The sequence below is a fragment of the Rhinatrema bivittatum genome, chromosome 13 (assembly GCF_901001135.1).
Source record: "Rhinatrema bivittatum chromosome 13, aRhiBiv1.1, whole genome shotgun sequence".
Classification (NCBI taxonomy): Eukaryota; Metazoa; Chordata; class Amphibia; order Gymnophiona; family Rhinatrematidae; genus Rhinatrema; species Rhinatrema bivittatum.
The window spans coordinates 60,270,231-60,292,660 of record NC_042627.1 but is presented as its reverse complement, the minus strand read 5'-3'; the positions used below and the strand labels follow the sequence as shown (position 1 = coordinate 60,292,660).

Below are 22,430 nucleotides of genomic sequence, written 5' to 3'. Positions count from 1 at the left end.
TGAATCCTGGCTTGGGTGCCATGGTAGCACTTAAAAGTGCTCTTTTGGGGATTCACCTTGGTGAAAAAAAGATTCTTAGGAGATGAGAGAAGAAATCCGCATGCAGCTAGCAGCATGGAAGAAAAAAGACTGAGGAGAAATGGTGATCATGCGGGAAAAGCCGCACAGGCGCACAGAGTCAAAGCTCTGTAATCTCTGAGAGCAGCTCTGCCCAGGGGCACCTGGAGGACGTCCCAGACAGCATGGCTAATTCAGCCTGCTTATTGACAGGAAAATAAAACATTGGTGCATTTTTAGAAATGGGCTTTTTGAAAACTGCCCACCATCTATGTACATAAAAGTACACAGGCTGTTTAACAACGAGTGTACTTTTATCTGCATGCAGCAGAGGCTTTAGGGAAGGCAACAAGACATGAAGTTTTGGATTTTCAAAACTACACACACTCTTTTGGCAGGAAAAAGCAGCTACAGAAAAAGCAAGTGCAACTCTTTGCAGGTACATTTTCTAGGAGCAATTATCAAAACAAAATATTTTGCTTCAAGTATTGGTGCAAATCCCATGGAGAAAAAAAAGTAATTGCGGAGTTTGCTGTGTGGACGGTTTGATTATTGCCTCCACAAAGACAAGGCAATTTAGAAAACAGTTCAAAAGCCAGGCTTTTACAAAAAAGAAACTGAAAGATAAATCAAAATTTAATGAGAATGTAATACACTTTTCAAATGAAATGTGACAGAGTGAATGACTGCACAGACCCCAAAAATAGTAACAAATAAGGATGCTAGGTAACAAAAGCATCACTTTTATAAAACCTTTCAGGTGGGATGGACATAGAAACTGACTCGAATTGAATCCAGATTGCAGATTTATGGTGGAACAAGATCAATAACATATAAAATTATCCCAGTGCAGAGATTTCCAGTGGAAACATGATATTTGTGTGTGGAAGTCATGATGAGAGCATGACCACAGCAAAAGGTGATGTTCCCTATTTTATAATTTGCAAATAATACATATGCGTTCATTTTTTTTTTTTTTTTTTTTACAATTGTTTCAAGAAATCTCATTCACAATTAAACTAATGACAAAGCTGATTTCCAGACAAAGAATTAACATTTTTTCTCACTTCTTTCCTTATTTTTGCTGAAAAATATCTACACAATATGTGTTGAAATTATAAAAACATGCAGTATATGTACAAACCAAAGAGATTTTAAAAAATATTAGCTTCATATACATGTAAATCTACTTGGATATATCTGAAGTTAAGCAAATATAAAAGTTTTTACTTTCTAGAAAAAGTTTCCAGAGAATTTGAGCCACCTAATGACAGCTGTACAATAATGTTCCAAGGGAACTGTCTTGCTGAGACAGAGGTCTAGTAAGCAGATTCTTTAAAGAAACCAATGTAGATTCAGGTTTTCAAGTAATTACTTGTAAACCTGTGATCTAATTAAGGCATATCACCTTTATACAGTTCTTTTTCTCAGACAGGAAAATACAACTAAAAAGGTTTACAAAAATGTTGGCTTATTAAGTGTTTCTGCATCCATCCAAAAATTGGTTATCAACTCATTATGTAACTATAAAAAAAGACTATGTACAGTATTTCATTTTAAATACTTTTCACAAATAATAGTTGAAATTTATAAGGTCAGAGCTTTTATATATTACAAGAAATTCATAAGAGGCGCTCATGGTTTGAGTCCACTCCTCAGTCTGTAGTCTCTATGATCCTGTTATTATAATGCACAGTTCAGGATTCTGGTGAGGGCTTCTTGACCAAAACATGAAGCTGTATGTCTTTTTTCACAACTTAAACAGCTTCTTTATTGGTTTGAAGACGAGTCATTGCCTCCAATTTCTGTCGGTATGCCTCTGCCTCCTGTTCCTTTTTCAGAAGTTGCTGACGATATCTCTGTGCTTCTCGGTTTGCTTCATCTAGTTGTTTCTGTAAATTTTCTCTTTCCTATACAATAGTAAATAAAAAGAAGATTTAGGAAACTGTTTAAACTGAACTTGCAGACTAAAACCAAAATCAGAACCATCTGTGTGCACAAAAGCAAGGAACAGGGCGTCATGCACAGGATTAACAACTATATGTGAGAATTATCAGAAACATGCAGCTGTTCAAAATTAAACAAATTAAAAAAAACAAACAAACACTGAAACATCAATACACCATTTCAAGAGCATACTCTCATACAGTATGCACCATTCAGATGTTCTCTCAGAAAAAAAATCTTCAAAAGACATTTACCTGAGAGAACTCTTGAGTATTCAGAATATAGATTTCTGATCCAGAAGTTTCTGGAATCTGGTAGACCAAAGACAAATTACAAAGCAAAAGTTTAAATCGTCTTAATAATACATTTAGGACTATCATTTTTGACAGAAAATACATCAGATGAAAATTACCCATAACAGTATAAACAAAGCATAAAAACAGCAAGCACTTTAATAGCATTTTGATAGTAGAAACTTAATACTTCTTGACTGGAACTCTATATTAATAAACTTATATATGAATACAGATGTGACAGGGGGAGGCGAGGGAATCATTTCAAAGATGCTGTTCCTGTTCTGTGTCTCGAGACACAGAGCAGGAACAGAATGCTGTTCAGCGTCTTTGAAATGAAACGCTGAGTCCAAGTTCATATTGTCCCACGGCCCCTGATGCAGATCCTGGAATGGATTTCAAAACACTGACAGTATCGGGTGTTTGCTTTTTCATTCTAGGACTTCTTTAGTATAAGTAGCTTAAAAACTTTTTATTTGCAGATCAAAAATTATAATGTTTTTAAGCCACTTATACTAAAGAAGGCCCAGTATGAAAAAGCAAACACCCGATACTGTCAGTGTTTTGAAATCCATTCCAGGATCTGCATCAGGGGCCGTGGGACAATATGAACGTGGACTCAGCGTTTCATTTCAAAGAAGCTGAACAGCATTCTGTTCCTGCTCTGTGTCTCGAGACACAGAACAGGGACAGCATCTTTGAAGTGAAACGCTGAGTCCAAGTTCATATTTTCCCACGGCCCCTGATGCAGACCCTGGAATGGATTTCAAAACACTGACAGTATCGGGTGTTTGCTTTTTCATTCTAGGACTTCTTTAGTATAAGTGGCTTAAAAACTTTTTATTTGCAAATCAAAAAATATACAAATATTAACAGATACATGAAAAAGTGATGTTGGATTGGCCAATGGTTATACTCCACGGCTGGCTAACAGTGCATGAAAGATTCTACCCTGCACATTTGCCACAATACTTGGTCATTTCCTAATCAAGTTTTTCTTCTCATTGATACTATTGTGTAGGATCTTTTTTACTTGCATTTACTTACTTGTAGACGTGGCTGTGTCATCAGTGAGTGCTAAAGTGGCACCAGAGGCCACAGAATTGCCAGCATCTTCTGTGAGCTCTGAAGCTTCTTGCTGCAGCAAAATGCCACATTGTGATCAACTTTCTCCTGCCCCTGGGGTAAGCAGTTGACAGTTGAGGTTGCAGCCAATACCATGCGACCTTCAGGGCTCTGACTGCTGCCAGATAAGGGAAGCCTGAAGTCAACAAAGTAAATGCTGGAAATCTCACAGATTGTAATTTTATTATGGACTTGAATATTCCTGATTTTCTCCATGGCTCATAGGCTCTTTATAGTGTAACTTTGGATCTTTTGCAGACTGTGATAATGAACACTAAAAAACATTAATGGTATCTATTTCCAATATAACCCAAGCTAACAGATTTGGAAGTTAAAGTAAAAACACAAGCTTGTATAATAAAAAACATTCTGATAAAAAAGGTAGCTAATTATATGCAAAAGAAGATACAGTTTTGTCAGTAAATTTGGTTCTGATTAAAGATAAATGTATTCTAAAGAGAAAAATGAAGAATTTAGAAAACTCTATGTGGTTTAAAAACCATAGGGGTAAATTTTCAAAGGAGTTGTGCGCATAAAGTTAGTCTATACATGCGTAAGTAGCTTGTACTCATATACATGCTATTTTATAAATATCAAAAATATGCAAATTTACCTGCACAACAAAGGGGCGTTTCAGGGGCTTTGTGTGGCAGGACCAAGAGGAACATGTGTATTTTATAAGAGATTTATGCAAATACATTAGACAACTTATTTGCGCAATTTTACACCTACTAATTATCTAGTGCAAACAATATTACACTCGTCTGTTGTCTACTATTAATGGGTGAGAGGTCTGGGTGAACTGGGGGGGAATTCAGGGTGAAGTACTAGGAGAATCTCAATGAACTGGAGACAGACTGAGTGAACTGGTGGAGGTATCAGCAAACTGGCAATTTTAATTATGCAGGTTTGTTTTAAAATATACTGACTTTCGTATCTAAATCAGGGTTTTCCGTGAGCAAGTTCTTTTTTTCATGTGTATGTTTATAAAATAGGTAGAGAAAGTACACGCTTTCAATGCACTGTAGATATTCATGCCTAACCAGACATATGTGTATTTCAGAATCTGCATGAATCTGATATGTACAGGTTATAAAATATTGTAGTAGATATCCGCAGAATTGCCCAGATTTATTTGAACGTTATCCTCTTACAGTAGTAAACTTCCCTAAGATGTAAAACATTCTGAGATTAGAAGGTTTTTAAAAGTATTTGAGTGTTTAAAATTTTCAGTTGAGACTCTTCCACCACTAATAAAAGCCTAGATGTTGCCTGTGAAAGCAGAGCCCCTAGTGAGACTCAGATTGTATACCCTCATTTTTTGATATTTTTGGGGATCTTTGAATTTGGAATTTGAAAAATCCACCTTATTAGTCTCCTTTATCCTGGAGCTTCAAAGACTGGATTTATGTGGATTATTGGTCTTTCTTTTCTTTGTCTGTATATTATAGCATACTCTGTCCTATTCTTGCTTTCCTTATTTATTGTAAAATTTATTTAAAAAAATAACATTACAAAAAAGAATATTAAGAGAGATAAAAGCAAGTTTGCTTAATGTAAATGGAGTTTTAAGGAGATAGCAGGATAGATTAGCCATGCTGTCTTGGGTGACATCATCCGACAGCGCATAGTCCGGAATCTTCTCAAAGTATCAGAGCTGTGATGTTCTGCTCTTGCATGGTAGTTCCTGTTCAATTGTCCTGCTCTGGTTTCCTCAGTTGATACCAAAGACTACATATGGTTAGAGACTGCCAGGGAGACAGGTGGGTACACATGGCTAATCCATCCTGCTATCTACAGAAAACACTGTTTATGGTAAGTGAGCTTGTTTTTTCCCCAAGGATAAGCAGGCTGGATTAGCCATGCTGTCTTGGGGAGCCCCAAGCTAAGGGTTGCACATTTTGCTTTGCTTTTTTTTTTTGCAACCCATTTACCTCAGTGGTCGTCTCTAGTGGTCCCCTACTGAACTCAACACCACTTTGCCTACTATACTGTCAGATTCTGATAGCTTGCCAGGCAATAGAGAGCCATGAAGGTGTGAACAGATGACCAGTTGTGACTTTGCAAATTTCAGCAATGTGCTAAGGAAAATGTGGTGGATCGTACTTGATAAGCTTTGACTGTTCCAGACAGTGGTAGGTTGTTTTGCTATAGCAATATCGAATACAACTTGTTATCCAATTGGATAGAGTTCTCTTGGCCACTGCAACTCCTGGTTTACTAGGGTCATAGGAGGCAAACAATTGTTGATCCCATCTGTAGCCTTGTGTTCTTTCTTTATAGTATGCTAGTGATCGCTTGCAATCTAAGGCAGGGATGCTCAAACCGGTCCTATGGGCCCCCCCAGCCAGTTGGGTTTTCAGGATATCCCTAATGAATAAGCATGAGAAATATTTGCATACACAGGAGGTAGTGCATGCAAATAGATCTCATGGATATTCATTAGGGACATCCTGAAAACCCAACTGGCCTGGGGGGGGGGGGGGGGCTGTAGGACCGGTTTCAGCACCCCAGATCTAAGGTGTGCAGTGCTTTTTCTCTTTTGTTCTTATGCAGTTTTGTAAAGAAAATTGGTAGGGAGATTGATTCATTGAGGTGAAAGGTGGTTACTACTTTCGGTAAGAACCTTGGATGTGGTCTGAATACCACTTTGTCATGGAAGAATTATAGGTATGGGGAGGTATGCACTAAAACTTGCAGTTCACTGACTCTCCTTGCAGAGGTGACTGCTAGAAAGAACAGAACCTTTCATGTGAGATATTTCAGAGGTGCAGTTTGCATGGGTTCAAACGGATTTGCCATTATAGCCGTCAGGACTATGTTGATGTCCCAAGGTATTGAAGGTTTTTGTACTGGAGGACGTAGGTGAAGCAAGCCCTTCATGAAGTGAGAAAACAATGGGTGTCTTGCAATGGAAAGATTTCCAATCCTGTGGTAATAAGCTGCAATAGTGCTCAGGTGAACCCTTACTGATGATTTCTGCAAACCTGTTTGGGGCATATAGTATAAGTTGTCTAGCAAGATCTCGGGAGAGCAATCTAGAGGGTCTACTGAATGTGATTTCCATTTGAAGGAATAGTTGCGGCGAGTGGAGGACTTTCAAGACAAGAGGAGGACATCATGTATATGTCTTGGAAGTACTAAAGATGCTAAGACTTTGCGTTCAATCTCCATGCTGTTAGATGTAGCGACTGAAGAAGTGGGTAGAGGAGTGTCCCGTCTTCCTGTGTTAACAGATTCATGTGATTCTCCAATAGTTTTGGTTGTCGAATTGAGAGTTGTACGAGATAAGCATACCATGGCTGTCTCAGCCCTGCTGGTGCTATGGGAATCATATCTGCCTTGTCCAGCATGCATTTCTGAACAGTCTATATAATGAGTGGAATTGGTGGAAAGGCGTACAGAAGACCTGTGGACCACAATAGGAAGAATGCATCTTGTGACTCTCTTCGTGGACTGGGCAGAAGAGAGCAAAACCTCTGCAGTTTTGCATTGTATTCTGTTGCAAAGAGGTTCATGTCTGGGTGACCCCAGTGCGAGAAGATGTCACTGGCCACCTCTTGGTCCAGTTCCCATTCGTGTAGATGAAATATTCTGCTGAGCTTATCCGCTTATATGTTTGCTATGCCTGGCAGGTAGGTTGCTTGACTCAATGTCTGGTCACCCAGTCCTATATCAGGGTCGCCTCCTTGCAAAGGACTAAGGAACCTGAGCCTCCCTGTTTGTTTATGTAAAACATGGCGACTTGATTGTCTGTGTGGATCATTATCGTTTTCCCTGTTAGGAAGCACTTGAATACTACTAGTGCATTGCGAATTGCTCTGAGCTCCAGAAGAGTGATCTGGTAAGTGGATTCCTGGGTTGAACACTGACCATATGATTGGTATTTCAGAAGATGTGCTCCTCAACCCCAGGTGGAAGCATAGGTGATGAGAATCTGTTGGTGAGGGAGTGGTCTTAAGGATGCTCCCTCTCTTAACACTTTCGGCTTGAGCCAACAACCTATGTCTTGTTTCATGGAATTTGTTAGCATTATTCTGGTAGACATTAGCTGGAGTCTTTGTGACACTGGTTAGTGAAACTACATGAATGGCTGCAGCCAAATGGCCTAGCAGGACTAGAAACTTGCATACCGTTGTCCTGGAGCAGGGTATCAGTTGTAGAGAAAGGAGTCTTAACCATTGCTGTCTTTGTACAGAAAAACATTTGCGCAGGTGGAGTATATTTCTGTCCAATGAACTGTATTGTTCGAGTCAGTTGGAGGACTTATTTCTCATATTGATTAAGACCACCAAAGGTTCTAGGCAGCATATTGTGGTGCAAAGGTTCTGGCTTCTGTTCCTGGCGACACTATTAGCCAGTTATCGAGATACAGAAAGATCCATAGTCCTTTGCAGTGAAGATGGGCCACAGCTTTTGGAACTGTGATTCTCTTTGTTTCTTGAAGGATAGGTGAGATAAGCCTGTAGGTTGCCCTGTGAAGAAGTAGTGGGGACGAGAGAAGGTGCTCTCACTGGTGAGAATACGTCTGCAGGACTGGCTCTAATTGTACTCTGACTACAGGATCTGTTGTTTTTTTCATTTCTTCTTGGGTATCAAACGCTTATGAGTGGTGGAAGTAGCAGGCTTAGGTGGTTTAGGTACTGTCTGCTTGGAATGCTTCAAAGTAGAAGCTGATTGTATTTTAGTATACTTTGATGGTTTAATTGCAGCTGTCCCTGTGTTGACAGTCATTGGAGCTACATGCATCATAAGTTTTGACTGCATCCTTCCTTCTGTGTCATGTGATGACGCTTGTGAGTCTTGTCAAGACACGTGGCTTTGAGGATTGTCGGATTGTGTTGCATCACTCCAAGGTACGTTGCAGTGCGTTGTGCACCTGGGGTGATGGTGCAGGCTTGGTGGATCCCAATGATGCAGCTAGTGACGCAGTCTTCGATCTGCCTTAACAATGCAGGGAATGCCAATTTCGAGTGCTTTCCCTATGATTGTGTCGAACCAGAAGCACTGACCTTAGGTGTGTGAGCTTTTGCTTCGGCAGGTTTAGCCTGTTTTAATGCAGCTGTTTCTGGCCCCATTGACAATGCTCCCTGTGCGTCTCGTGCTGATGCGACGCGTGACCCAGTGAGGAGTGCACAGAGTGTCGAGGGGAGGATGCCTAACTGCCCGATGACAAACCTGCTTCTGCCTCTCGCAGCCTATTTTTTCGGTGCATTGTCGGGCCCACATGGACATCCTTCCACAGTGGCTAAAAGCCCCTGATCGTGATTCTGGCAGAGGCACAGGTTACAATAGTTGTGCTCATCGGTGGCAGACATAATATGCCCACACTGACAGCATTTTAAGCCTGGAGCTTTTTTTTTATGGACATCTTTAGCACTTAAAAGTGCTGACTGGGGTATTGTGTTAGCAAAAGAATGAAAACTGAGAAGGAAGATTCACGTCTATACTCTGCCGCAGATAAAAAGCAACTTAGGAAATCAGAGTGGGACAATCGCGTGGAACCTGCTGCGCATGAGCAGAACATCACAGCTCTGCTACTTTGATAAGATTCCAGACTGTGCGCCATTTGAATTATGTCACCCAAGACAGCATAGCTAATGCAGCTTTCTTATCGACGGAAAAAAACAGCATGTCCCTTTCCTCTACTTACTGCAATAACAACTTGATCTCTCTTTTATTTATCTGTACTTTCCCACCATTCAAGATTCTCTATGCTTGTTCTAAGATTTCTTGAATTTCATTAGTGTTTTTGCTCCATCTCCACTGGGAAGCTTTTCTATGCTACCACCAATCTTTTTGTGAAGCACTTAGGCTGAACTACAAGGTTTCTCTACAAAATGGGTGAAAGCACAGCGGCTGCATTTGCTGAGTGGATATATTTATTTTGTTTTGATATTCTGCTTATTTCATTGGGCATAATGCTAACCGGATTACAACGAACAAAGTCATATGAAGGATATCAATTACCAGGGCTATCAATTCAGCACTGTTCAGGTGCACAAAACAAATCGTTTAAAGAACATCAGTATTCTTAAAAATGTAGCTCATGGACATGTCCTAAATATTGTAGAATCCAAACAGTATTATGCATTCTGTCATCCTCATGAACTCCCCTGATAAGGGATCAGGTAATGGAATGCTATTGAAAGCTTCAGGATTCATGATTTGAACACAGAACACATTTTAAGAATGAAATATAGTAGTTTATATTTACTTTAATTTATCCTCACCCCTCCTGCATATTATTTTCTTGGGTATTGGGCTGGATATACCTAAGTTGTTTGGCATTCAGGGATTGCTTTGTGTAAGCAGCACCCAGCTGTGTATACCTTGACTGTTTAAAGTCAGCTGGCCACAGTAGACTTCTATTTATTTCACACTGCTGATTTCTATGAGTGCTGATAAAACAAACATTGAACAATGTATCAAATGTTATCTTAGTCACATAACTGACAGAGGCAAGAAAATGAACACAAATTGTATCAATCTCTCAATTAAAATTATACAGTGTGGCATTGTTGTTTTTTTTTTTTTATAATTTAAGACTGCAGTGCACTGTACTAACTTTCCAAATTGGTTGATGCTAGCCAATTTACCATGCATGTTAACAGATATATAGCAATATATCAAATAGGAAATCAGAACTAGATTTCCATGCAAACAATGTGATAAAACCATGACTGGCTCAGCCTCTTCCCTTTGACATAGTTATTTTATCACCTATTGATTGACCATATAACTAACATCAACAACAGGAAATCAATCAATCATTCTGGATAAAAAAAACCCAAAACATTTGTACAGATTATGTCCAGAAAGTGCGTGCAGTATGGAATAATTAAAACACAGACTGGTAAAACTACTATGAAGCAGATCTAAAGTTATACAGCTAACCTAGCTGGATATACCTGATATTTGGTTAGGTTAGCCAGATCTCTCAGCCCCTCCCTGGAACACCCCCAAAACTTCCCTTTTCAATCCAAATAATGTATTTATTTATTTAACAACTTTTTTATACCGGTATTCGTGGGAGCATCATATCGGCTTACATAGAAGTAAATGAAAATACATAAATCAGAGGAGGGGGAAGGGGAGCAGAGTGTGAATGGAGGAAAAGCAAAAGGGAGAAGCATAGAATAAAGAGAAAGTAATTAACAATTGAGGCGAACAGTAAACTGCATAATACACAATCCATGACACATAAGTGGCTAGAATTGCCAAATTAACAATTTAAACAGATAACTTTTCAGTCATCCATCTAAATGTCTTATGAGTATATATCAACCTCATGTGTGTTCAGTTCTGGAGACAGCATTTCAAAAATAAGAGAGATGCTATGGAAGGATATGATACAGACTTGCAGTTTGAGGCTTCATTGTGAGTTTAATGTAAAAAATGACATCCAGTTTTCAAGCTTTTGAGACAATAGGGAATTTTTGCTGACAAGAAGCTATATTTTCTTTTGTCACTGATTATTCTGCTGTTTAAGAAGCTGAATTTTTTGTTGTACCTATCAACTACAATAACATTTTGGAACTGTTTCTAGTATGACTGTGTCTGGCTACTCATTTAACTACCCCTGGTTTACTACAGCCCCTAAAAAGAATACAGCAAATACTCTTTCTGAGTGGTTATAAGTCGCTTCCTTTAATTCTTTTGTGAATCTTAGTTTTATCTTGATTTTTAATTATCACAAGGATCAAAGAACAGAGGCATATGCAAAATAAGTTGTATACCAGTCTGAAGGTCTAACCTTCAATCTAATTTTCAAAAGGAAACTATCCAGGTAGATTCCCTTTGAAATTTTGTTTCTACATGATCCAGAGGAAAAAGAATTACCTGTGAATTTTCCAGCTGTGGTCAGGTTACACACAAGAAAGTACATGCATGGATTTGAAATATAAATCCTTGCATGTGCTCTCCCTCCTTCTGCCTCGTGAATGCCTCTTTTTCACGTAGTTAAATCTAGCCATTTTCTGAAACTCTGACTAAATTTCACCACTGAAGGGAGAGCAATTTTCAGCCCCAGGGATTTTATTTGAGGAATGCCTCAGCTACCCATGTAAATCCCTTTGAAAATTGTCCTCTTCATGTTTTCCAAGACAGGACTTGTAAACCAAACTATCTGCAAACTGCCATCCACAGGTTTAGATCAAGGCTTCCCAAAACCTCCAGGGCTCCAAGAGTGATTGGGGAAACTATAGATCGGTAAGCCAGACATAAGAGCCAGGCAAAATGGTAGAAGCTACTCTTAAAAACAAAATTATGGACTACATAGAAAGACATGGTTTAATCAAGCAGAATCAACACCGTTTTTGCAAAGGGAAGTCTTGCCTTACCAATTTACTAGATTTTTTTGAAGGTGTAAATAAATAATCGGGATAAAGGTTAGACAGCTGAAATAGTGTATTTGGATTTTCAGAAGGCATTTGACAAAGTCTCTCATGAGTGACTTCCACAGGAAATTGAGCGGCAATGAGATAAAAGGTTGTGTCCTATTGTGGACTGGTAACTGGATGGAAACAGAGGGTAGAGCTAAATGCTCAGTTTTCCAATGAAAAAAAAGATCGTTAGTGGAGTGCCGCATGGGTCGGTACTGTTTAATATATTGTAGAAATTACTTACCTGATAATTTCGTTTTCTTTAGTGTAGAGAGATGGACTCAGGACAAGTGGGTTTATGTTCCCCTGCCAGCAGATGGAGACGGTGCAAGCCGACATCACAGTATATATAACCCTACGGAGACCCAAGGCTGCCAGTATTCTCTTTAAAAGCAACTGTGGACAGACTAGCAAAAAACTTGATTAACATCAGAACTGTACTCAACCAACCATAAACACTGAACTCATATAATATTCTAGGTACCCCAAGCTAGGGACTGGATGAACACTTACCAGAAATTCCTTGGGACCCAGAGCCCCACAGGAGGACTACTGACACACTCATGTGGCAGCCGAGGGTGGGAAGCTGAGTCCATCTGTCTACACTAAGGACAACGAAAATTATCAGGTAAGTAGTTTCTCCATTTCCTAGCGTGTAGCCAGATGGACTCAGGACCAGTGGGATGTACCAAAAAACTACTCCCCAACAGGGTGGGAGGCTGCTCGCAGTCCAGTCAATACCGCACATAAAAGGTTGCATCCTCCTGGGCTTGCACATACAGATGATAAAACTTGGAAAAAGTGTGTAAGGAGGACCACGTCGCAGCTCGGCAGATATCGACGGGAGACAACAGACTAACTTCTGCCCATGACACTGCCTGAGCCCTAGTGGAATGAGCCCTAACCTGAGAAGGCAACGGCTTTCCAGCACCCACATACACGGCCGTGATCACTTCCTTAATCCAACAACTATGGTAGCCTGCAAAGCTGCAGCGCCCTCCTTACTCTGCCATGGAGAACAAACAGGCGATCTGTCTTTCAAAAAGACTCGGAGACCTCCAGAAACCACAGAACAAGATGCTTAACATCCAAGGAGCGCAAAAGGTGAAACTCCTCCACATACCTGACCTGATCCAGGGATGGCAAGGAGATGGACTGATTCAAATGAAAGTCCAAGACTGCCTTCGAAAGAAAGATGGAACAGTACGCGGCTGGAATGCCCCCAGAGTCACCCGAAGGAATGGCTCCCGGCAAGACAAGGTATGCAGCTCAGAAATCTGACGTGCAGAACACATAGCCACCAGGAACACAGTCTTCAAAGTCAACAAACCTAAGGAAAGGCTATGCAGTGGTTGAACGAGGGCCCACCAAAAAGTCCAGCACCAAATTAAGATTCTGCGATGAGATTCCAGTAATCTCAAGGGAAGCCTAAGGTGTTTCACTCCCTTTAAAAAAACAGGCCACATCAGGATGAGACGAGGCCTCTGAAACATGCAAGGGCCTCAACCTGCACCTTCAAGGAATTAAGGGCCATGCCTTTATTCAATACATCTTGCAAAAAATCCAGAATGAGAGGGATCTTAACTGAACGAGGAAGAACAACCTGCTCCTCATACCAGGCCTGAAAAACTCTCCAAGCCCGCACATAAGCCAAGGAAGTGGAGAACTTGTGAGTGCAGAGTAAAGTGGCAATCACTGCAGAGGAATAATCACACTATCAGGAGAGCCCTCTCAAGGGCCAAACTGTAAGACAGAATCGAGTTGAATCCTCATAAGAACATAAGAAATTGCTATGCTGGGTCAGACCAAGGGTCCATCAAGCCCAGCATCCGGTTTCCAACAGAGGCCAAACCAGGCCACAAGAACCTGGCAATTATCCAAACACTAAGAAGATCCCATGCTACTGATGCAATTAATAGCAGTGGCTATTCCCTAAGAAAACTTGATTAATAGCCGTTAATTCTCCTCCAAGAACTTATCCAAACCTTTTTTGAACCCAGCTACACTAACTGCACTAACCACATCCTCTGGCAACAAATTCCAGAGCTTTATTGTGCGTTGAGTGAAAAAGAATTTTCTCCGATTAGTCTTAAATGTGCTACTTGCTAACTTCATGAATGCCCCCTAGTCATTCTATTATTCGAAAGTGTAAATAACCGAGTCACATCTACTCGTTCAAAACCTCTCATGAGCTTAAAGATCTCTATCATATCCCCTCTCAGCCGTCTCTTCTCCAAGCTGAACAGCCCTAACCTGAAGAACCGTTCTTTGCTGAAGCAGATCCATGTGCAGCAGAAGACAAAGAGCAGTCATCGCAAATCTGCATACCACGGATGAATGGGCCAATTTCAGCATCACCAGGAGTACTAGCCCTCTGTGGCCTTCAATCTTGTGAATTATCCTGCCTAGCAAGGGCCACGGAGGAAAGCCATAAGGCAATCTGTCTTCCAGCCAGATCCGTACGAGAGCGTCTGTTCTCAGGGACCATGGATCTCTTCTGTGACTGTAGAAGTGAGGAACCTTCGCATTTTGATAAGTCGCCAGCAGGTCTAGGAACAGAAGGTTCCAGTGATCCACAATCAGCTGAAACGCCTCAGCTGACAACACCCACTCTCCGGGGTCCAGACTCTCCCTGCTGAAAAAAGTCCAGTCTTACGTTGTCTTTTCCTGCAATGTGAGAGGCCAAGATCATCTGCAGATGACTTTTTGCCCATTCCATCAGTTGGTCTATTTCCTGCGACACTTGCTGGCTCTTGGTTCCTCCCTGGCAATTGATATAGGCCACAGTAGTCGCGTTGTCAGACATTACATGAACCACTTGATTCCGCAGCCTGTGGATGAACTGCATGCATGCGAGACTCTTCAGCATTCCAGCGCCCCTGGACCAATAACTTCAGTGAGCCCCCCAACTGTAGAGACTTGGATCTGTCATGAGTACCAACCAGGCCGGAGAGGACAAGGGAACTCCCTTTTTCAGATGATCCTCCTGCAACCACCACTGGAGGTGGGAGCAGATTTCCATCGGCAAGTGGAGCCGAACCACATAATCCTGAGACTGTGGGTTCCAACGAGATAGCACTGAGCACTGAAGATGATGAATATGCGCCCTTGCCCATGGCACTACTTCTAGGGTAGCCGCCATCAAGCCAAGTACCTGTGGGTAGGACCACACTGTTGGGCGTATGGTATTCATCAACTGACACACTTGAGATTTTAATCTCTGGATCCAAACTTCCAGTAGGTAAACTCTGTCCTGCCCCATGTCGAACTGGATCCCCAGATACTCCAATGACTGGGATGGTTGAAGATTGCTCTTGGTCAGGTTCACCATCCAACTGAGCTCCTGCAATACAGAGATCACCTTGGCTCTCTTCCTGAGACTTGGCTCGAATCAGCCAGTCGTCCAAAGACGGGATGCACCAGGATTCCTTCTTTTCTCAAGGCCACTGCTACCACCACCATAATCTTGGAAAACGTTCTGGGAGCAGTGGCTAGATCAAATGGCAGCACCTGAAACTGATAATGGCACCCCAACATCGCAAAGCATAGAAAGTGTTGGTATTCCAATCAGATGGGAATATGAAGGTACGCCTCTGATAGATCCAAGGAGATCAGAAATTCCCCCAACTGCACCGTCATTATTACCAAGCGTAAGGTTTCCATTCAAAAATGAGTCACCTTCAAGTGACAGTTGACCCTCTTGAGATCCAAGATGGGATGAAAGGAGCCCTCGTTCTTGGGCACAACAAAATAAATGGAATATTGCCCCATACTTTCTTGAGACATGGGCACCAGAACCACAGCCCTCAGTCTGAGAAGCCTTTAAAGCGTGAACTCCATTGCTTGCTTCTTCTGTAGGGAGTGGCAAGGGGACACTATGAACACATCCTGAGGAATACTGCAAAATTCCAGTGCATACCCTTCGCATATATCACCTCTAGGATCCACTGGTCCAATGTTATCTAGACCCACCTCCAATAAAAGAGAGAGTGACATCACCCTATTTCCTGTTCCAGAAGGTGGGTTGGCAAACCTTCATTGGGAAGCTCGGGAAGGTCCACCACTCGAGCCCGCTCCTCTCTTGCGCTGCCGGGGACGAAAAGGACTGAGACCTACCTAAATGCCGAGTCCACTGAAAGGTCATCTCTCTGTAGGGACGAAAGCACATGGAACTCCAGAAACGACCCCTCATACCAAAGGGGTGCTGTAACTGTTTCTTATCCTCCGGCTCCAGAGACTCGTCCCACTTATTGGCCATTGTCTCCAAGTTGCTTCCAAATAAAAGCGAGCCTTTAAAGGCCACCTTGGTAAGATTGGCTTTGGAAGCTGTGTCAGCTGACCAATTTTGCAACCAGAGTTGATGCCTGGCTGCTATCACTGAAGTAACTCCTCTGGCCAAGGTCCAGATCAAATCAAAGCCTGTGTGTTAAAAAAGCGGCAGCAGGCTCCATAACCGCTCTGGAATTCCCTCCAGACTCATCAACCTCCTGAGAGAGAAGCAGACAAGATCTCGACACTAGGGCGCAACAGGAAACAATTTGTAAATTCATCGCCACTTCCTCAAAGGCTTTCTTAAGAATAACCTCAATTCTTCTATCATGTACATCCTTCAAGGCCACTCCTCCCTCGATGCAGATAGTTGTCCACTTAGACATGGCACATACCAGAGCATCCACTTTGGGAAACCGCAAACGCTTTCTCACAGCTGGATCCAGGGGGTACAGGCCTTCCAATGTCTGACTCCCTTTACAATTTGCCTATGGGGCATCCCATTCCAGATCAATCAATTCCTGGATGGCATCCATCACCAGGAAAAGAGAAAACTTACGTACGGAAACCAAAATGGGATTCTTCCTCACCTCTGACATAGCATCCGAACCAGGAACACCCAGCTGTTTCAAGGTCTGGGAAGTCAGGGCCGGCAGTTCATCTCTATGAAAGAACCGCAACATGGTTCGATATGGTTCCAGCCCTGGAGGAATTTTCCCATCTTCCAGGGATTTTGGATCAACCTCATCATCAGTGTCATCCGGATTCCTGTCGGGAACGCCCGCAGTTTGCTGAAGCAAGCCCTGGCGCTTAAGCATAGCACTGGAAGAGGGAGGAACCACCAGCTGAGGGTCCAACTGGACAAAAATGGGGGAAGCGGACGACTGTATCTGAAGAAAGCAAAATTGATTACCTTATAATAGGTGTTATCCCAGGACAGCAGGATGTAGTCCTCACATTTATTTTTTTATTTGCTGCTTTTCTATACCGGCATTCATGATACAATCATATCATATCGGTTTACATGGAACGGGGGTACACATATGGGTGACATCATCAGATGGAGCCCTGGTACGGAAAACTTCTGTCAAGAGTTACTGCTAGATCTATCAGCCGCTTTTTACACAGTGAACCACAGTATTCTAATTAAAAGGCTTGAAGAAATAGGACTACAAGACAAGACACTCACATGGTTCAGATCATATCTAAATAACAGAACCTTTCAAGTTCAAATCAAAAACAAACTATCCGATAAAATCACCCTAAAAACTGGTGTCCCACAGGGATCAGCACTATCTGCTACACTGTTTAATATATACCTACTGCCACTATGCCATCTCCTCACAGGACTTGGAATCACACACTACATTTACGCCGATGACAACCAGTTAATCCTACCAATTGATGAAACTATTGAAAAAACAATAGGCTTGGCCCTGATGTATCTGGACATAATAAAGCAACTACTAAACCAAATGGAGTTGATATATGAAAAGAAAAAGTTTTCTTCTGTGAGAAAATGTGAGGAAAATCTCTTTCCAGAGCTTCTGAACTGCTTTGCTACAGCAAGGTGGAAAAAAAAAGAGACTGAAGAGAGACCCCTGTGGCTGAGAATATCATGGCATGCTAGGCATGCTCAGTAGGCCCACAGTGCCAGATCAACTATTTGGGATCTGCCAGGTATTTATGACCTGAACTAGCCACTGTGGGCTCGATAGATGTTGGTCTGATACAACATGGCACTTACGTTCTAAACCTGGGGACTCCACAGCCAGTCAGAATTTCAGGATATCTACAATAAATATGCATGAGGTAAATTTACATATACTTGATTTCCAATGTATACAAATGTATCTCATGCATATTTATTGTGGATATCCTGAAAATCCAACTGGCTATGAGGTCTCCAGCACAGGTTTAGGAAGCCCTGGCTTAGATGAATGTATCTGTTATTAAGACTTGTGTTTGAATCTACTATCTAAGAGGGTATTTCACAAAGCTATTTCAGAACCTTGGAAAAGGAAAAGCAATACTTCCAAGCTAGGGTTCCCTAGTTTAGTCTGCAGGGACTGATAAGTTTGGCTCCGAGATGGCTTCCCATCCTACAGGCCGATACAGAAAAATGCACGGGAGAGCTGGCGAGCGCCCGCTCTCCCAGCGCGCGCACAGGCCATTCTCCTGGATGCGCGATTCAGGAGGGTGGCCTATGCAAATTAGGGCCCGCAGTAAAAGGAGGAGCTAGGGACACTAGCGCGTCCCTAGCGCCTCCTTTTTGACTGGAGCGGTGACTGTCAGCGAGTTTGACAGCCGACGCTCAATTTTGCTGGCGTCGGTTCTCAAACCCGCTGACAGCCACGGGTTCAGAAAACGGACGCCGGCATAATTGAGCGTCCGTCTTCCGACCCGCGGGCTGATTTTTAATTTATTTTTTTTTTAATTTTACTTTTTTTTTTAATTTTTGGGGCCTCTGACTTAATATCGCCATGATATTAAGTCGGAGGGTGCACAGAAAAGCAGTTTTTACTGCTTCTCTGTACACTTCCCCAGCGCTGGCCGAAATTAACGCCTGCCTTTGGCATTAATTTCTGAAGGCGTTAATTTCTGAAAGTAAAATGTGCGGCTTGGCTGCACATTTTACTTTCTGTATCGCGCGGGAATAACTAACAGGGCCATCAACATGCATTTGCATGTTGCAGGCGCTATTAGTTTCGGGGGGGATGGACACGCGTTTTCGACGCACTATTACCCCTTACTGTATAAGGGGTAAAGCTAGCGTGTCGAAAACGCGGGTCCAAACCTGGGCTAACGGTGCGTTCCACCGGAGCGCACTGTACTGTATCGGCCTGCTAGTTATTAGTGACAACATTATTGGAAACATAAATGGAAGCAAGAATACCATCTTCTTATATGTGTATCCAATAAAAAAAACTGCAGCACAAAGGTAGTAGTAGCACGATGTTCATAAACTGGTGCTATATATAAATATAGCCAATTACTAATAACTGTACTTTATATATATGCACACAGCTATATATCTTCATAAATTTCTCTATGAATTAATACTCCGATCCTCACATATTAAGAAAAATAGCTATTTTTGAAACCAAATCTTCAAACACTTTTCTTCTTACTATTTGTTCACATATCGAACAATATGGTTGTACATGTGAAACAGACTTTATAAAAGATATCTTACCTCTATTTCTGCAGCGTCTACACGGTTTTCTATAAACTCAATACATTGTCTCTTAGTTGGAGGTTCTTCACTTATTACAGTTTCTTCGGCAATATCTGTTGCTGGTACTGTTAATACTGTAATAAAAATAATCCCATTTTATGGATAAATATTAGCATACCTAATAATATGGAAGATGTGGTTGGATTAATATAAGAAAACTGTAAAAGATTTTATAATACATATTCTTGTATCAAAGCTGAATTATAATTATATGACAGGAAAAAACTTACATGGTTTCTTTTTCTGGGCAGGTTTCTATACATTCCAGCAATCAATAATATCACTTGTTATACAACAATATTAAGAACTTGGATTTGGAACTGTGATATTTAAGCAATGGTCCCACTCAGGCCACATATTGGTAGCTGTTGAACAGAACCTTTAACTTGGATAACTGCTAACTGACATTTAAATTTATGTTCAGCGAGATTATTTCTGTTATGAATTAATATTTACTGCTTGTTTGAGGTTGCCCACATCTCTCAACCCTCAAGCATACATTTTCAAGAAAGAAGTACCGTATTTTCCGGCGTATAAGACGACCCCCCCTTTTTTATAAATATTTTTAAGAAAAACAATAATTTTACACTCAAACAGGAGCAACCCTATCTATGAAAAGGCAACACTACAAATATTAAATCAGGCCCTAAAACCCAATACACCTCTTATTAGGAAAACAGAACTAGCAAGCAGCTATAGATCCCCACACAGAAATAATTGTAAAACTATACTAATAAGCAGAATAAATGTTTCAAAACAGCTATGAACAGAATAACATCCAACAATTAAAATCTCATAAAAACTATTAAACATTCTCCAAACACAAATAAAATATTTCAAAAAAGCAGCACATCACATAATATTAAATAATTAAAATGGCAGTCAATCAAGAAAAATAAACTTAAAAAGCCACCTTTCCTTACCCCCTCCAGCAACTCTCCTACTCCTCTTCCATGCAGGCCGTAGCACACACCAGAAGCAGCAGTAGTGGCTAAGCTCATGGTCCTCTTCCTTAGGGCCCATGTCTCTCACACACACACACCATACCAGTCATGCCCCCATGACCAGTTTCTGTCTCTCACATACCAATCATTTCCCAAACAGTCTTTGACACACACACACCAGACACCATCCTGAACAATTTCTCTCATGCCATATACACACACAGGCTTCCCACTCCCGTGTTCTGCTTACCGTACATATACAGGCTTCTCACTCTCATAATCACTTTCTCTGTCTCTCTCACACACACACACACCAGTCTCTCTCTCATTTCCATGCTCACTCTCCATGTGCACAGGCTTCTCATTCCATGAATCACATTCTTTCTCTCACATTCACACACACCAGTCTCTTTCTCTCACACACACCGTCACCTTATCAACCAGTCTCTCTCTCATGCACGCACACACACACAGCCCTCCCACTCCCATGCTCTCTCTCACATAATCAGGCTTCTTACTCCCATGCTTTCTCACATACCCAGATTTCTCACTTCCATGCTTTTTCTCTCTCTCTCACACTCACATACACATCAGTCATCTCTCTGAGCAGTCACTTTCATTGTCTCTTACATATACACACACATGAGCTCTCTGACCAGTTTCTCTCAATCACAGACATGCTCTCAATCAAATACATTCTCTCACTTACACACAGGCTGGCTGGCTGCTTCTCTCTCTCTCTCTCTCTCACTCACTTCCTCTCCCCTCCCCCGCCCCCCAAGCATAAATAGTAGCTGCAGCAGCCTCCTCCTCCAGCCCCCGCAGGCCAAGACAGAAGAATCCCATCGGCCGCGGAAGGCTCCTGCTGCTGTCTCCTTTCTCGATTACCGGCTGCTTCAATTGCTCGGGGGCCGATGATGCAGCGGCCGCTGCTACTTTATCACGCGGCACGGCCTTTCTTCTTCCCGCGCACCGCGTATCACTTCCTATTCCGGGTCCGGGGGGGGGGGGGGGGGGGGGAATGCAGGCGCGGGAAGAAGAAAAGGCCAGCCGCGGATGCCACAGCTTTTTTTTTTTTTTTTGCCCCGCTGCCGTTCCCACTGGGCTTGAACGTGCTGATAGCCCAGCGGCAACGGCAGCAGGGAAGGAAGAGCAGCGGGAGAGACCGGGAGCACGCGACACACAGGTGAGAAGAGCTGCCCTATAAGACGATACCTGGCGTATAAGACGACCCCCGACTTTCGAGAAGATTTTCAGGGGTTAAAAAGTCGTCTTATACGCCGGAAAATACGGTAGTTTACCTAAAGCAGAGCAGTTTTAAGAATTAATGCAACATGTTTCAGTCAATTAGTATGCTGAGACTAAATTAACATTTTATTTAGTTTATTATCAATCAAGAAGCCCCACTGTTTGGAGGAGCTGAAAGGCCAAGGTGAAACATAGGCCATTAACTATGAGAGAGCATTAACCAGCAGTAAATATTGGTCTAGATAAGGAAAAAGCAGAGTTGCTTACCTGTAATTGACTGATAAGCAAGTTATTGTCTCCCAGAAATGCTCTGTTTCTCTGACTTAATTATTTAGTTCTTCAGTTTAAAAACTGTCAGTAAAAATATTTTAAATCCATTAAAAGAAACACATTTCTCAGAGGACAGCAGGATGTTAGTCCTCACACATGGATGACATCATCAGATGGAGCCTGATGCGGAAAACTTATATCAAAGTTTCTAGAACTTTGACCAGGCACACTGAGCATGCACTATACCACGTGTCCACACAGGGTCTCTTTCCAGTCTTGTATCATAGAATTGTAATCAAAATAAAAAATAGGAGAAACCCAATTCCGCGGGGTGGCAGGAGGGACATTCTGCTGTCCTCAGACACTTAACCAGATGACATTCTGCTGTCCAACAGACACTTAACCAGGTGCCAACAGGCACAACAACGGTGCTGTTGGTAACAGAGGGGGGAGTCAGCCTGAATCCAAACAAATGGCCCTAGGCGGGGAGAGTTGGGTTCTACACCTCAAATACGTTCCGAAGGACAGAGAGGCCAAACCTGTCACATCAGCTATCCCTAACCAGACAACAGTGAGATGTGACTGTGTAGAGAGAACTCCATGTTGCAGCTTTGCAGATCTCCTCCATGGGAACTGCTCGCAAGTGGGCCACTAA

At 41.9% G+C, this 22,430-nt stretch overlaps 1 protein-coding gene across 3 annotated transcripts in view; it reads right to left on the bottom strand.

Moving 5' to 3' along the window:
• Positions 1 to 672: 672 nt before the first annotated feature.
• GABPB1 (GA binding protein transcription factor subunit beta 1) overlaps positions 673 to 22,430 on the bottom strand; it is a 92,822-nt gene continuing 71,064 nt past the window's right edge. For all 3 annotated transcript variants that reach the window (XM_029575705.1, XM_029575707.1, XM_029575706.1), the window contains 3 exons: positions 19,272 to 19,387; positions 2,259 to 2,315; positions 673 to 1,967 (listed from right to left, as the gene is read on the bottom strand). In XM_029575705.1, coding sequence (XP_029431565.1) covers positions 1,815 to 1,967; positions 2,259 to 2,315; positions 19,272 to 19,387 — 326 coding nt within the window. In that variant the 3' untranslated portion in view covers positions 673 to 1,814. The remainder of the gene's footprint in view (positions 1,968 to 2,258; positions 2,316 to 19,271; positions 19,388 to 22,430) is intronic.